Here is a 14,943-nt window from a genome sequence, read left to right as displayed (position 1 = left end):
CTACAAAAGCTTTCCTGGGTGTGGGGCAGGAAGATTTCTGCAGCAAGCCAAAGTGCATGTCAGCCTGAAAAACACATCTGGGTTGATTTTAGCAGCCCCTAAATCCTGGAAGTGTCCAAGGCTGTGGGGCAGGGGCTGCTCCCAGCCCCATCCAGCCTGGCCTTGGGCACTGCCCGGGATCCAGGGGCAGCCCAGCTGCTCTGGGCACCCTGTGCCATGATGTCCCTGCAGACACTGGGATATCCCTGTTCTGCCCTGGTGTGCCTCAGCAGTGAGCCTGCACTGCATTGGCACAGCCTTATCTCTGCCTTATCAGCCCTCAGCAGAGCCTTGGAGCACCATGGATTCCAGCCCTGACAGGAACTCACTGTCCTGTGCAAAGCAGCTGCTGGAGAGGGGAAAGCAGCTCCAGCAGCACTGAGGGAGGGGCAGGGACCTCCAGCCCCCCTCAGCTCCATGTGCACTGGGCATTTTGCCACTCTAAAAGCCAAAATAAAATGGGAAAAAAGAGGGAAAAAGCAAATACAGAAAGAAGCTGTGGGAGGAGGGACAGGGAACACACAGGGAGCTGGACTGGTTCCTTGGAGTGGTGATCCAGACACAGGAACAGCATTCCCAGAGCAGCCTTGGGGAGAGGTGCAGAAAGACACCAATGAAACAAAATCTCTTGGGAAAAAATCAATTCAATAAATTTCATATTCCTTATGAAAGCAGAATGTGACCAAAATTAAAAGTGCAGAAAAACCAGGTACAGATTCCACAGAATCCCAGAACCCCCAAATCCCTGGGGCTGGCCCAGCCCTGCCAGCCCCTGCAGTGCCAGCTGTGCCCCATGGGCACCTTGTCCCCAGCCCAGAGCACTCAGTGCCACCTGCAGGGGACACCTGCAGGGCTGGGCACTGCAAAGCTCCCTGGGCAGCCCCTGCCAAGGCCTGAGCTCCCTTTCCATGGGCAAATTGCTGCTGCTGTCCAAGCTGAGCCTGCCCTGGCCCAGCCTGAGGCCGTTCCCTCTGCTCCTGTCCCTGTTCCCTGGGAGCAGAGCCCGACCCCCCCGGCTGTGCCCTCCTGGCAGGGACTTGGGGACACTGAGGGTCCCCTGAGCCTCCTCTGAAGGGAGCTGGGAGATGAAAACTGATGGAATCAATTCCTGATTTCTTCCTGCAACCACTCCCAAAAAGTTGATATTTACCCATCAATAACAAACACCAGCCCCAGGACCGTGCAATTCCCACATCAGGGGGAGACACAACTTCACTCCTGGAAGGTTCCTTTGGTGACAGAATTTAATTTCTCACTCTGACGTTGGTGCAGTGGCACAAACCCAGTCCATGCCCTGTGCCAAGGTCCCACTTCTGCCCCAGTGCTGGGTCCAGCCTTTCCCCACCTGTGCACTGAGGCTGGCTTTGGAGCAGGGAGTCACAGCTCCCTGGATTTTAAAATTAAGCATACACATCAGCAGATAATTCAAATGAACCTCATTTAACTCCCACTTCAGCTGCCAAGTTTCCCACAGACATCAGTTCACCCCACCCTAAAAACTTCACAACTTTGCATCAGGGAAGAATAAATTCCATAGAAAGATGATGCCAATGGGGATATCCTTAAAAACACATCATTTCTCATTAAAAAAAAAATAAACCCCATCTTTTCTTAAAAATAAACCAGGTCTTTCCTTACAAAATACTAATTCCTTTTATAAACATTTTGATTCGTTTTTGCAATAAATAGTTCATCAAAGTTAAATTAATTAGTATTATATATAAATATGACATTTCCTTTTTAGTGTCATAATCAGTGCCAGAATTGCTACAACTGCTCAGGGAGCCACAACCAGCAGTGGCAAAAGTTATGGATCATTTAATTCCTCATTTAGAGCCAAGTTTCTTATACTTAAAAAAATAAAATAGTTCTGTCAAAAGTCTGTGACCCCATGTTTGTCTGTGGCTTTTTTCTGCTGGAAAACAGCAATGAGACAAACCCCAAAGTCCATTTGCTTCTCCTTTTCCAAGGGAGAACGAGGAGGATCTTTGGGCTTTCCTGAGGCTGCTCCCACTCCTGAGTCAGTCTCCTTGTGCAGGGTCCTGAGGGAGCTCTGGTGTCCTGCTGGCCCCATCCCCAGCCCCTCCAGGGAGGGTTTGGGATTGCTCTGCAATCACTGTCAGCTTGTCACAAACCAGGAGCTCTTCTCGGGGAGGGAAAGGCTGTGGAGCACCAGGAGGTTTGCTCAGAAACTGGGAAACAAAGAGGAAGTGAAGATTAGGTGTCTGCAGCTGCCCCGTCCTGTTTGCTCGGGAGCACTGGGGTTATCAAACACACTGGGGTAATTAAACAACAAACACTGGGATTGTTCTGCACACACCAAGCGGCTTTCTCAGCCCTTACAAGTCCCACAGGGCCAACAGTGTCACATCCTCCCTAAAATCCCGTTCCAGGCTTGGGAGCAAGATGGAAGTGCCTCTCAAGAATAACCCCAGGGCTCGGAGTCTTTCTGGGACAGAAACTTGAAAAAAATCCAAGTTTTGATTGGGAACAAACACCAAATGGTAACTGGGCTGTAGGGGAAGAGAGATTTGCTGAGAACCCTCCCCTCTGGCCATTCCCTGGCTCCTGTTCCTCCAGCCTTGTCCCCAGTCCCTGTCCAGCTCTCCTGGAGCCCCTTCAGGCCCTGCAAGGCCACCACGAGGCCACCCCAGAGCCTTTCCTTCCCCAGGCTGAGCAATCCCAGCTCTCCCAGCCTTTCCTCAGAGCTGCTCCATCCCTCTGCTCACCCCCAGACAAAACAATTCTGAACTGAATCTGGAATGAGAAACCAGCTGCTGTCAGGAGTGCTGGGCACTGCAGGTACAGAGATCAGCACAAATACCCTCACTGGCAGACCCTTTACCACCAAACTGGGATTGGGAATGTTGTGGCCCAAACCTGCAACTGAAACATCCCCTAGTGAAAGCACTGCCTTGGCCAAAGCACATTCTGGGGAGGCACAGCTGCCCTCTGATTCCTGGGATGGCACCAGCCCAGAGCTCTCCCTGTCCTTAGAGGCACCTGCAGCAAAGGAACCTCGAGCACTCCTGTGTGGATCTGGTGCTGCTGAGCTCCGGGGATGCAGGGACAGCACCCAGGGAATGGCTGCCAGTGCCAGAGGGCAGGGCTGGGTGGGATCTTGGCAATGAGGAATTGTTCCCTGGCAGGGTGGGCAGGCCCTGGCACAGGGTGCCCAGAGCAGCTGGGGCTGCCCCTGCATCCCTGGCAGTGCCCAAGGCCAGGCTGGGCACTGGGGACAGTGGGAGGTGTCCCTGCCATGGCACGGGTGGCACTGGGTGGGATTTGAGGTTCCTCCCATCCCAACCCAGTTGGGATTCTGGGATTCCATGACACTCCTGGTGCTGAGCACGTGTTCAGGAGCAGGAGCCAAAGTCAGCTGCAAACCTGGGGGTGCTGAGCTCTGAGTGAGTGAGAATGAAAGCCCCAGAGGAGCTGCAGGGACTCAGGAGAGCACAGGAGGGACAGGGGTATTTTGTACATCCTTGTTTCTGGGAAGGGACCCTGCTGCAGCCTCTGTCCTCTGCTGTGTGACAGGGGCAGTGGGTCCCCATCAGCACTGGCTGCTGGCACTGCTCTCCTTTTAGCTGGAATTTTCAGACTCCATAGAATCACAGATTCCCACAATGGGTTGGGTTGGACGGAACCCCAAAGCTCTTCCCATGGCCAGGGACACCTTCCACAGCCCAGGCTGCTCTGGTACAGCTGATCCAGCCCAGGTTCCTTCCTCAGACACTTTCCTGAAGTTTAAACTTGTGATTACACTCCTGACAGAACTTTGCTGCAGGAGAAAAAAGGAGCTGGTTTAAGTCTAAAAGGAGGCAGGAGAGACAGAGATTTCTGTTGTTCATTGGCCAAATGAGGAACTGAAGTTGACACCTGGTACTCTCTCACTTCAAAATCAACAAACCCATCCTGTTTCTGAGCCATAAAAAGCTGGTGATTACAAATTACAGACCACTGACTATCAGGTGCCAGTGAAAGGAAGCAAAATAAAAGAAGCTCTAAATGTTTTGGCACTGAGAGCCTTAAAAAAAACAAGTGGCTCTGCTGGAAAGGCTGATTTTCACATGTTAGGCAGGAAACAAACCTCTTTCAAGTGTTCTGGGAAAATGTAGGAAGGGCAGAAAACATGTTTGATGAGTCTGTACACATAAAAACTGAAGAAGAAACAAACGGTGACAGCTGTGCCCACGACCAGCATGGACCCCACCAGAACAGTCACAATGATCCACACAGGGGTTACACCTGCCAGAGACAAGGAAAAAAACCAATTAAAACTGTCATTATTCACTGCTGAGTGATTATTTTCATATCATCACTTTCTCCATGGAATGCCCCTGGGTCCCTGCAGTGCCCCAGGCCAGGCTGGGCACTGGGGCTGGAGCAGCCTGGCACAGTGGGAGCTGCCCCTGCCATGGCTGGGGTGGCACTGCTGGGCTCTGAGGTCCCTCCCAGCCATCCCAGGGTGGTTCCAGCATCCCCAGCAGCTCCCAGGTTACCATTGTGGGTTGTCTGCTCACAGAGCTCCCTGCTCAGCTGCCCTGTCTTGTTCCACTCGGGAATCAGCGCCTGCACTCGGACACAGTAAACTGTCCATGGCTCCAGCTGGGCCAGGATCTCTGAGCTGTGCCTGGTGTCCACCTGAGCTGCCTGCAAACACACAAACACACCAAAGGGAAGCTGGGGGAGCAGCTAAGGAACAACCAAGGAATTGCAATTACAATTAAATTACAACTGGTCTGAATTCCAATTACAATTACAATTACTTACTGTACAGCCATCCACACCACTGCCCTTTGGGCTCTTTCCAGCAGCACTAACAAAGTTTCAGACTAATGAGGGATGATAAATGAGATCTGGTGGCAGCCAGAAACTGTCACCCAACCAAATGAGATCAGCTAGGAGCACAGCTACACACAAACAGCATCCAGCTGCAGAGAGAGCAAGTGGGGTGGAGCAACAGCACAAGAGGAAAAGGCCTCAGGTTGTGCCAGGGGAGTTTTAGATTAGGAAACATCTTTAAACATTTTTAAAACTCCAGGGGAGTTTTAGATTAGGGACATTAGGAAAAATTCCTTCACTGAAAAAGCTGTTGAGGCCTGGAATAGGCTGCCCAGAGAAATGGTGCAGCCCCCACCCCTGGAAGTGTTAAAAATGTGTAGATGTGGCACTTGGGGACATGGGGTAGTGGTGAACACGGGCTGCTGGGTTAATGGCTGGAACTGAGGGCTCTTCCAGCCTTCCCAACTCTGTGATTCTGTGATCTGTCATCTAGGCAAAACAAAAAAAAAAGAGAAAGAAAGAAAGATAGGAAATATTCCTGGGAGCTGTGAGGAGGCGGAGCAGATGAATTTGCTGCTCAGGATCAGTTATGTCCCTGTAACTGCAGAGCATCCCTCAACAGCAACAGGAGACTCTCCAGGCAGCTTTCAATCCTGGAGCAAGCACCCAGCTCACAAATAACCTGTGCAGCTCCCCGGGCCCTGCCTGTGCCTCTGGGATCCCTGGGCAATGTCCCAGACTGCACCTGGAAGTGCTGCAGGCACAGACTCCAGGTGCAGTGCTGTTCCTCTGGTGAATGCACTGAGGGCATCCCAGGGGCAGGAACACCTCATTCCTCAGGAGCCTGGGAGTGGAAACCAGGCTGCTGGGTGGGAAATGAGGGCCCCTGATTTCTGGAACTGAATGGCAAAGCACTGTGAAGGTAACAGATACAAATCAGAGTTACACCTGCTGGAGTCCATTCTATAAAACTGCACTGATGGAAAAGCACTCATTAACTGGGACTGGCTGCTGGTCAGAGGCTTCCTGTGTGCCTGAAACAGAGGCCAAAATGCTCTAATTAACACATTATTAATGATCTTTCTCCATGCGCTGTGTATGGAGGAGCAGAACTGCCTGTGGAAGAGGCTGGCCCTGAGAGGGAGAAAGGGAACTGCAGTGGATACAAACTGCAGAGCTGCAGGTGGCCACAGGGAATGAAAGCCTTCCCCATTTTAGACATCTTTGGGGGTAAAAAACCCAAAGTCCCACTGAGAGGGAAAAAACACAGAGTTATTGATAATTATGGAAAGAGAAAATTCTGTCCATGCTGCTGTGTAAGTACACAGCTCCTGACTTACTCTGAGTCCCAGCTGTGGTGAACAGACTCAATTAACTGTAATTAGGAGAGATCCATTTTTACTCTTAGAATCACAGAATCCCACACTGGGATGGGTTGGAGGAACCTCAAATCCCACCCAGTGCCACCCGTGCCATGGCAGGGACACCTCCCACTGTCCCCAGTGCCCAGCCTGGCCTTGGGCACTGCCAGGGATGCAGGGGCAGCCCCAGCTGCTCTGGGCACCCTGTGCCAGGGCCTGCCCACCCTGCCAGGGAACAATTCCTCATTGCCAAGATCCCACCCAGCCCTGCCCTCTGGCACTGGCAGCCATTCCCTGGGTGCTGTCCCTGCAGGCCTTGTCCCCAGTCCCTCTGCAGCTCTCCTGGAGCCCCTGCAGGCCCTGCCAGGGGCTCTGAGCTCTCCCTGCAGCTTCTCCTCTCCAGGTGAGCGCCCCCAGCTCTCCCAGCCTGGCTCCAGAGCCCTGTAACCCGTGCCAGACCCTCCAGGAGCTCCCAGGACATTCCCAGGACGGCGTTTCCCAGGAGAAGCACAGGTGGGGCTCAGGGAGTCACCATACCCAGGAGGCAGAGGCCGGGTCTGTGTCCCTGCTGCCCTTCCTCCAGTAGAGGATCCTGTAGCTCCAGGAGCCGTAGTAGAGCCGCAGGGGCCACCGCTCCTGGCCGTGCTCCGCAAAGGGCCCCGAGAGATCCACGTGCAGCGCCCCCTGCTCCGAGCGCAGCCGCACCTCGGGGGCACCGATGGAGGCTGGGGAGAGACGGGAGAGAGGAGGAGAGGAGAGGAGAGGAGAGGAGAGGAGAGGAGAGGAGAGGAGAGGAGAGGAGAGGAGAGGAGAGGAGAGGAGAGGAGAGGAGAGGAGAGGAGAGGAGAGGAGAGGAGAGGAGAGGAGAGGAGAGGAGAGGAGAGGAGAGGAGAGGAGAGGAGAGGAGAGGAGAGGAGAGGAGAGGAGAGGAGAGGAGAGGAGAGGAGAGGAGAGGAGAGGAGAGGAGAGGAGAGGAGAGGAGAGGAGAGGAGAGGAGAGGAGAGGAGAGGAGAGGAGAGGAGAGGAGAGGAGAGGAGAGGAGAGGAGAGGAGAGGAGAGGAGAGGAGAGGAGAGGAGAGGAGAGGGATCCATGGTAAATATGGTAACAGAGAGGAAAAAAAAGGAGGAAAAGGAGAAAGAGAGAAAGAGAGAAAAAAGAAAAGAAAAGAAAAGAAAAGAAAAGAAAAGAAAAGAAAAGAAAAGAAAAGAAAAGAAAAGAAAAGAAAAGAAAAGAAAAGAAAAGAAAAGAAAAGAAAAGAAAAGAAAAGAAAAGAAAAGAAAAGAAAAGAAAAGAAAAGGAAAAGAAAAGAAAAGAGAAAAGGAGAGAGAAGAAGAGAGAGAGAAAAAGAGAAAGAGAGAAGGAAAGAAAGAGAGGGAGAGAAAGAGAAAGACAGAGAGGAAGAGAGAAAGAAAGAGGGAAAGAAGGAAGAGAAGAGAAGAGAAGAGAAGAGAAGAGAAGAGAAGAGAAGAGAAGAGAAGAGAAGAGAAGAGAAGAGAAGAGAAGAGAAGAGAAGAGAAGAGAAGAGAAGAGAAGAGAAGAGAAGAGAAGAGAAGAGAAGGAATTCAGCTTCAGCTGGGCATTTTCACACAGCCCAAAAGTCACCTTTTGAATCATGCATTAGAAAGAAGCCATTTCTTTTTCCTGGCTCAGGCATTAGTTAATGCTTTCCTCCCAGAAGTGCTCTGGAAATCGATTTTGTTTTTGCAGCAAACAGCAGGTACCAGTGCAAGCCCCATTCCCACAGCCTCTACATGAACTCAGTTCCCCTTTGCCAGCTGTGGTGACTCCAGGAGAGGAAGGACCATTTCCATGGCTATCACTCACTTCTCCTTCTGGGCCAAACTGCCACAACATCTGTCTGTCCTGAGCACACCCTCCAGAAAAGTGATTTTTGGGGGGTTGTGTGGGTTTTGATCACGATCAGCTTGAAAATGAAAACATTTGAATTATTTCTGCCTTGTGCAATCAAGATTCCTTGGCTGAAAATTAACCTTTCTCTTTGAGAGTGGGGTTTTTTTGAAGTAAGATAAAATAGAAATTAAACTTTTTGTCTGGCAAAGCAATAAATAAGGAAGTAACTGAATTTATTTAGATACACAGGAAGTCTGGCTCCTTAAAGACAACTTCTCCCTGTCTGGAAAATAGAAATGTGGTTTATTTTAAAATAAATATATGCTTTGTTTGAAAATCTCCTCCAAAGAGGTGATCAATACTATGACAGTGAACTTTGCTTTCTGCCAGTGTTACAACTAAGATTTTAAAGTTCAAGGTAATTAAATGTCTTTATTTATGCAATTAATGATAAAATGTAATTAAATTATAAAATAGAAAATAGAAATGTTCCTTATTTTAAGAGAAAATGATGCTTGCTTTGAAAATCTCCTCCAAAGAGGTGATCAATACTATGACAGTGAACCTACTCTGCTTTCTGGTAGTGTTGCAACTAAGATTTTACAGTTCAATGTAATTAAATGTATTTAATTATGTAATTAATGATGAAATAGAAAATAGAATTGTGCCTTATTTTAAGAGAAATGATGCTTTGTTGAAAATCTCCTCCAAAGAGGTGATCAATACTTACAACAGTGAACTTTGCTTCTGCCAGTGTCACAACTAAGATTTTACAGTTCAATGTAGTTAAATGTATTTAATCACAGTTCAATGTAATTAAATGTATTTAGTCATGTAACTAATGATAAAATAGAAAATAGAAATGTTCCTTATTTTAAAAGAAAGTGATGCTTTGTTTGAAAATCTCCTCCAAAGAGGTGATCAATGACAGTGAACTTACTCTGCTTTCTGCCAGTGTTACAAATAAGATTTTATAGTTCAGTGTTGTTGGAACCCTGGCTGCTGAGAATTCCAGACTTTCTGTGCTGCCAGGCACTGACCCCCAGAGAACACTGCACTGACCTGAGGCCATGGAGAAGCTTCCAGAATGGAATGGCAGAACTGGGATTGTGGGGGTGGAGTTTGAATAGAAGTGTGTGATATCACAGGGTGGGAAACTCAGAGTTTAAGGGTTTAGAATACAGGAATAGAGAGAAAGCAAGATGGAGGGTTTAGGGTGGAGGCTGCTCCTTCTTCTTCTCCATGGGTTTGGGTGGTTTTGTGTCATTGGACAGAAAAGTCTGCATTGTGGACTTTGAGTGATCAGTTATTGGGTTAAAAGTGAAAATAATTTTGGTGTCATTTCCTAATTGGGTAGTTTAGCCTTAAAAGGCCTTGTAGAGAAAGACAGTGAGCCATCTTGTACCTTGTTAGTGAAATACTGCAGAACTCACTGCTGTGAGACTGTAACACAGATAAGTAAAAAAGAACCACCTAAGCCTGAAACACCATCTCTGAGTGCCTTCAGTCCCAACCTCGGCAGAGGTACAAAAAAGCAGCCAAGAACTGGCAGCACGTGATTAAATGATAAACCACTCGTTCTCCTCGAGCTCCCTCCCAGAGCAGGCAGTACTTTTGGGAAGAACAGGGAGGGCTCACTGTCATCCATGGGCTTGAAGGGGAGGGTGACCCAGGGGGAGTGCAGCTCTCCTGCCTCGGCGCGCAGCCGCAGCGCGTAGCTGCCGTAGGGTGACAGCGAGGACACGTCACACTGGGGCAGCCTCAGCTCTGTCCCCAGCGTCTCAAAGCTGTCCCCAGGGTAGTAGATGCTGCAGGGAACAGAAACAACATGTAAGAGATGGGTAATTACAATTGGCTAAATGGCTTTAAGGCAGAAGAGCTGTTAATGCAAGCAGTTAGCACTTGGGGACATAAAAATGTACCCAGGGTGTGTAAGACTCGCACTAGGGACTTTACACCCATCTGTAAATCCATGATAAACTTAGGGAATTAAAATTACTTCTGTAAAAAAATGCCCATTTCCTGGCAGGGTCCTAGGAGTGCATTCAGCAGGCAGAGTTCAGAGAGCCAGCTATCACCCAGCCAGTGCCAGGGCAGGGCACTGCTGTCCCACTGGGACCCTCTCAGAGCTGTCCCCAGGATTTGCACACGAGGAAAAGCCAGGGAAAACAGGGATGGGAAGGGACCAGGAGCTGCTTATGGAACAGAACCACAGAGGGTGTGGGTTAGAGGGACCCTAAATCCCACCCAGAGCCACCCCTGCCATGGCAGGGACACCTCCCACTGTCCCAGGTGCTCCAGGCCCCAGTGTCCAGCCTGGCCTTGATCAATACATGATTTAATAGATGATATTTAATATATTTTATTCTTTCTGCTTTGCATCAAAAGCCTGCCCAGAAATGTACTGATCAAGGGACCATGGCTACAGAACCCAGAAAAATCCTCTCAACTCAGCATGAAGAGAAGGCTCTGGGCAAGGCTTAGAGCTCCTGCCAGTGCCTGGAGGGGCTTCTAAAGGAAAGGGAGAATTTTATACGGGCAGAGAGTCCAGGAGCCAGGGAATGGCTGCCACTGCCAGAGGGCAGGGCTGGATGGGATCTTGGCAATGAGGAATTGTTCCCTGGCAGGGTGGGCAGGCCCTGGCACAGGGTGCCCAGAGCAGCTGGGGCTGCCCCTGCATCCCTGGCAGTGCCCAAGGCCAGGCTGGGCACTGGGGCTGGGAGCACCTGGGACAGTGGGAGGTGTCCCTGGGATGGGATGGGATAATGGGATGGGATGGGATGGGATGGGATGGGATAATGGGATGGGATGGGATGGGATGGGATGGGATGGGATGGGATGGGATGGGATGGGATGGGATGGGATGGGATGGGATGGGATGGGATGGGAGATCAGGGAAGGGCAAACACTCAGCACCTCCAGGTCTCTTCAATCACAGAAGAGAGGAACCACACACAAAGAGCCAATAACACCCGGTGTTAGAATGTGGTTGTGGTTCCAAACCAAACAGGGCAAAGCTGCCTTGGGTGTGAATGCCCAGGAAATGCCTCTGCCCTGTGCTCCAGCTCAGCAGAGAAGCCTCTCACAAGCTGAAATAAAGGGACAGCTCCTGGGACAGCCAAGTCCCTGAGATAAAGGGACAGAGTGTGCTCTGCAGAGGACACAGATCCCAAGCACACAGAGCTGTGGGGTGGGAGTGCAAGGCAGCCCAGCCCAGCCCAGCCTCACCTCTTGGACTGGACAGTGTAGGTGAGGTTTCCTCTGGGGAACCGTGGTGCATCCCACTGCAAGGTGCTGTGCAGATTGACTGAAGTAATTCTCACGTTCTGGGGCTCTGGGACCATTCCAGAAACTGTGGGAGGAATCAGAACCAACATTTCAGTGTTTGCTCCAGCACTTGTCACTCATCCAAAATTTAAATGCAGCCTCTGCCTTGCCTTAGGTGCTTAATCAAAAACAGAGCCCAAATAAATTAAATTTAAATCCTGCCTCCTGCCTCCTTATGCAACAAAACAAATTACTGGCACCAGTGATTTCCAGTAAGTGCTTGTGACACCAACATTTCTGGTGCATGACTGAGCTGGTGCTGCCCAGCACTCGGGGCATGAACTCTCCCTGAGATTGTCAAACCCCAATTTTTCTAAGCAGTGCTCCAGCAGCACTGTGGGAATAACAAGGGCGTGGGGATGGACAAACTTCAGCACCTCTGAAGCCAAGAGAGCTATTACATATAATTAAATGTGATTAAGTATCACTAACCAGCGTTATTCACAAGTGACAAAACCCCAGTTGTTCTCCTTTCTTGGAACTGAATCAAAGAAACCCTAAACTAGTGTAAATATCAATGAAAATGACTTAATTATTCTTACATAATTGGAGGTATTGAGACCAAAACAGCAAAGATTCCAGCCTATTACTGCACCACAAATGAGCAATGCAAACAAACCCTGCCAGAACAGAGCAGTGCTTAAATGCCACAGGAGTCACACCTGATGAGAGACTCTAAAATAAGTAACACATTTTCCAGGTGTGTGGTTCACAGAATAATCAGGGCTGAAAGAGACCTTCAAGGTCACCCTGTGTCACCCCAGCAGCCCATAACCACCCCTGAGCTGTGTCCCCAGCTGATGCACAAATGAATGAAATTCCTGTGTCAGGCACCTCCATCTGGCAGGCAAGAGTTTGAAATCTGAACCTGCCTTAAACAAAACCAGTTTCAGACTCTGGTCCTACAGGGTTACGCCTGCACCCAACAAATAAATAAATCACAGTGCACATCACAAATACAGAAGTTCAAATCACACACTGGCTTGGCTGGGAGGGACCTCAAACCCACCCAGTGCCATGGCAGGGACACCTCCCACTGTCCCCAGTGCCCAGCCTGGCCTTGGGCACTGCCAGGGATGCAGGGGCAGCCCCAGCTGCTCTGGGCACCCTGTGCCAGGGCCTGCCCACCCTGCCAGGGAACAATTCCTCATTGCCAAGATCCCACCCAGCCCTGCCCTCTGGCACTGGCAGCCATTCCCCTTTATGATCCTGGCATTCCACCCCTGGTCCAAAGTCCCTCTCATTTCTCCTGGAGCGCTGCCCTGCTCTGAGGATGAGGTCTGAGGCAGGCATGCAAATTCCCAGGAAAAATCCCATTTCCTTGCCAGGCTCCCTTCCCTCACAGTGCTGCCTACCTGAGCAGCCTCCAGGTAAATTGCTTCATTGGGCACTGTGGATCCAAAGAGATGAGGAAATATTTCTGGGCATTCAGGCTTGTGCACAGCCCTGCCAGCCCATGCAGTGCCAGCTGTGCCCCATGGGCACCTTGTCCCCAGCCCAGAGCACTCAGTGCCACCTGCAGGGGACACCTGCAGGGCTGGGCACTGCAAAGCTCCCTGGGCAGCCCCTGCCAAGGCCTGAGCTCCCTTTCCATGGGCAAATTGCTGCTGCTGTCCAAGCTGAGCCTGCCCTGGCCCAGCCTGAGGCCGTTCCCTCTGCTCCTGTCCCTGTTCCCCGGCTGTCCCCTCTGCAGACAGTGACACGGGGCTCTCGGGCCGCGCTTTCGCCGGGATTCGCAGCGTCCCCCTCCCGGCAGGACCGGCCCCGTTTCCCAGCAGATCCAATAACGCCCGCGGTGGCCGGGCAGGCTGGCCCCGCTGTCCCTTCTGTCCCTACAGGGCACTGCCCGGGCTGCCCGGTCCCTCACAGCCCCCGAGGAGCCGCGCCGGGCTCGGGGCAGCGCGGAGGCACCGCCGCCTCAGGCGCCCCTCGCTGCCGCTCCCCCTGAGGGCACCGCCGCCCTCCGTGCCCGCGGCCAGGCGGCACCGGGAGCTCGCTCCGTCCCTCCCAGGCGGACTCACCGAGGAGCAGCAGCCCGCTGCAGAGCGCGGCCCGCAGCGCGGCGGCCATGGCGGCTCCCTCAGCCGCGGCGGGGCGGCCGCGCCATGGCAGCGGGAGCGGGGCGGGCACCCCGAACCTTCCGCTTCCCAACGGGGCAGGGCGGGCACCCGGAGCCCCGGCACCCGAACCTTCCGCTTTCCCACAGGGCGGAGCGGGCACCCGGAGCCCCGGCACCCCGAACCTTCCGCTTCCCCACGGGGCAGGGCGGGCACCCGGAGCCCCGGCACCCGAACCTTCCGCTTCCCAACGGGGCAGGGCGGGCACCCGGAGCCCCGGCCCCCGAACCTTCCGCTTCCCCACAGGGCAGGGCGGGCACCCGGAGCCCCGGCACCCGAACCTTCCGCTTCCCCACGGGGCGGAGGGGGCACCCGGAGCCCCGGCACCCGAACCTTCCGCTTTCCCACGGGGCGGAGCGGGCACCCGGAGCCCCGGCACCCCGAACCTTCCGCTTCCCAACGGGGCAGGGCGGGCACCCGGAGCCCCGGCACCCGAACCTTCCGCTTCCCAACGGGGCAGGGCGGGCACCCGGAGCCCCGGCACCCGAACCTTCCGCTTCCCCACAGGGCGGAGAGGGCACCCGGAGCCCCGAACCTTCCGCTTTCCCACAGGGCAGGGCGGGCACCCGGAGCCCCGGCACCCGAACCTTCCGCTTCCCAACGGGGCAGGGCGGGCACCCGGAGCCCCGGCACCCCGAACCTTCCGCTTCCCCACGGGGCAGGGCGGGCACCCGGAGCCCCGGCACCCGAACCTTCCGCTTCCCAACGGGGCAGGGCGGGCACCCGGAGCCCCGGCACCCGAACCTTCCGCTTCCCAACGGGGCAGGGCGGGCACCCGGAGCCCCGGCACCCGAACCTTCCGCTTCCCAACGGGGCAGGGCGGGCACCCGGAGCCCCGGCACCCCGAACCTTCCGCTTCCCAACGGGGCGGGCCAGAAGTGTGGGCACAGCGGCGGCCCCGGGCCTGAGGCCTGCCCCTGAGAGGAATGGCAGATTTGTCTTTACAAAGCAGCTGTGGGTCTGCTGGTAGATAAAACCAGCACTGGGACAGAAAAGAAACCACGGGAAGGATTCCACTGAGTGATTAATGGAAAAAGAGATTTGCTTTTACAAATAAGGGTTTGCTGATAAATGAAATTAAACGCTGAAAGATGAAAGAAACAACGGGGAAGAAAAACTCCTAAATTATATAAGAATTAAAAATGAAAAGAGGGTTATACATTAGAGGGGAATCTCTGGTGTCAGGTATTTTGGGAAGTCTGAACCTCTCAAGTGCCTCAGCCAATGGGGAAAGAGAGAAGGGAAACGTGGCTGGGAAATTGGGATAAAAAGGAGGCTGCGTCCTCCAAAAACACTGAGAGATCCCAGGGGAATGGCCCATGGTCTCTCCCTTTATTGGAATAAAGTAAAAGGACTCCTCTGGCTCCTGTTTGGACAGAAACCTCTGATGTTTGTGGATTAATTTTCCTAACATCACTCACACACCGGGTCTGTTTCCCCTCACCCACCAGGGCTGCTCACA

The 14,943-nt window shown here is 52.6% G+C and overlaps 1 protein-coding gene across 2 annotated transcripts; it reads right to left on the bottom strand.

Annotated features, from left to right (window-relative positions):
* Positions 1 to 1,265: 1,265 nt before the first annotated feature.
* Positions 1,266 to 13,649, bottom strand: IL10RB (interleukin 10 receptor subunit beta). Of its 2 annotated transcripts, none has more exons than XM_036380153.2 (7): positions 13,386 to 13,649; positions 11,266 to 11,389; positions 9,676 to 9,845; positions 6,723 to 6,910; positions 4,542 to 4,692; positions 4,130 to 4,287; positions 1,266 to 2,231 (listed from the first exon to the last, which is right to left on the bottom strand). In XM_036380153.2, the coding sequence occupies exons 1-7, from the start codon at positions 13,432 to 13,434 to the stop codon at positions 2,061 to 2,063; spliced, it is 1,011 nt and encodes a 336-aa protein (XP_036236046.1). In that variant the 5' UTR covers positions 13,435 to 13,649; the 3' UTR covers positions 1,266 to 2,060. The 2 variants fall into 2 exon arrangements, with proteins under 2 accessions (XP_036236046.1, XP_036236038.1); XM_036380145.2 differs by lacking the exon at positions 13,386 to 13,649 and adding an exon at positions 12,720 to 12,908.
* Between the last annotated feature and the right edge of the window lie 1,294 nt (positions 13,650 to 14,943).

Source organism: Molothrus ater, chromosome 2 (assembly GCF_012460135.2).
Source record: "Molothrus ater isolate BHLD 08-10-18 breed brown headed cowbird chromosome 2, BPBGC_Mater_1.1, whole genome shotgun sequence".
NCBI classification, from domain to species: Eukaryota; Metazoa; Chordata; class Aves; order Passeriformes; family Icteridae; genus Molothrus; species Molothrus ater.
Note: the sequence above shows the minus strand (reverse complement) of the source record. Positions and strands in the feature narration are given on the sequence as shown.

Excerpts from the sequence above, each read along its gene's own strand:
- IL10RB (XM_036380153.2), bottom strand. The coding sequence starts at position 13,434 with ATGGCCGCCGCGCTGCGGGCCGCGCTCTGCAGCGGGCTGCTGCTCCTC. Across the intron at positions 6,911-9,675 it reads CTTCAAGCCCATGGATGACA|CCTCCATCGGTGCCCCCGAG; the intron begins GTGAGCCCTCCC and ends GTCTCTCCCCAG. Across the intron at positions 2,232-4,129 it reads TCCCAGAACACTTGAAAGAG|TTTCTGAGCAAACCTCCTGG; the intron begins GTTTGTTTCCTG and ends TTTGTTTCCCAG.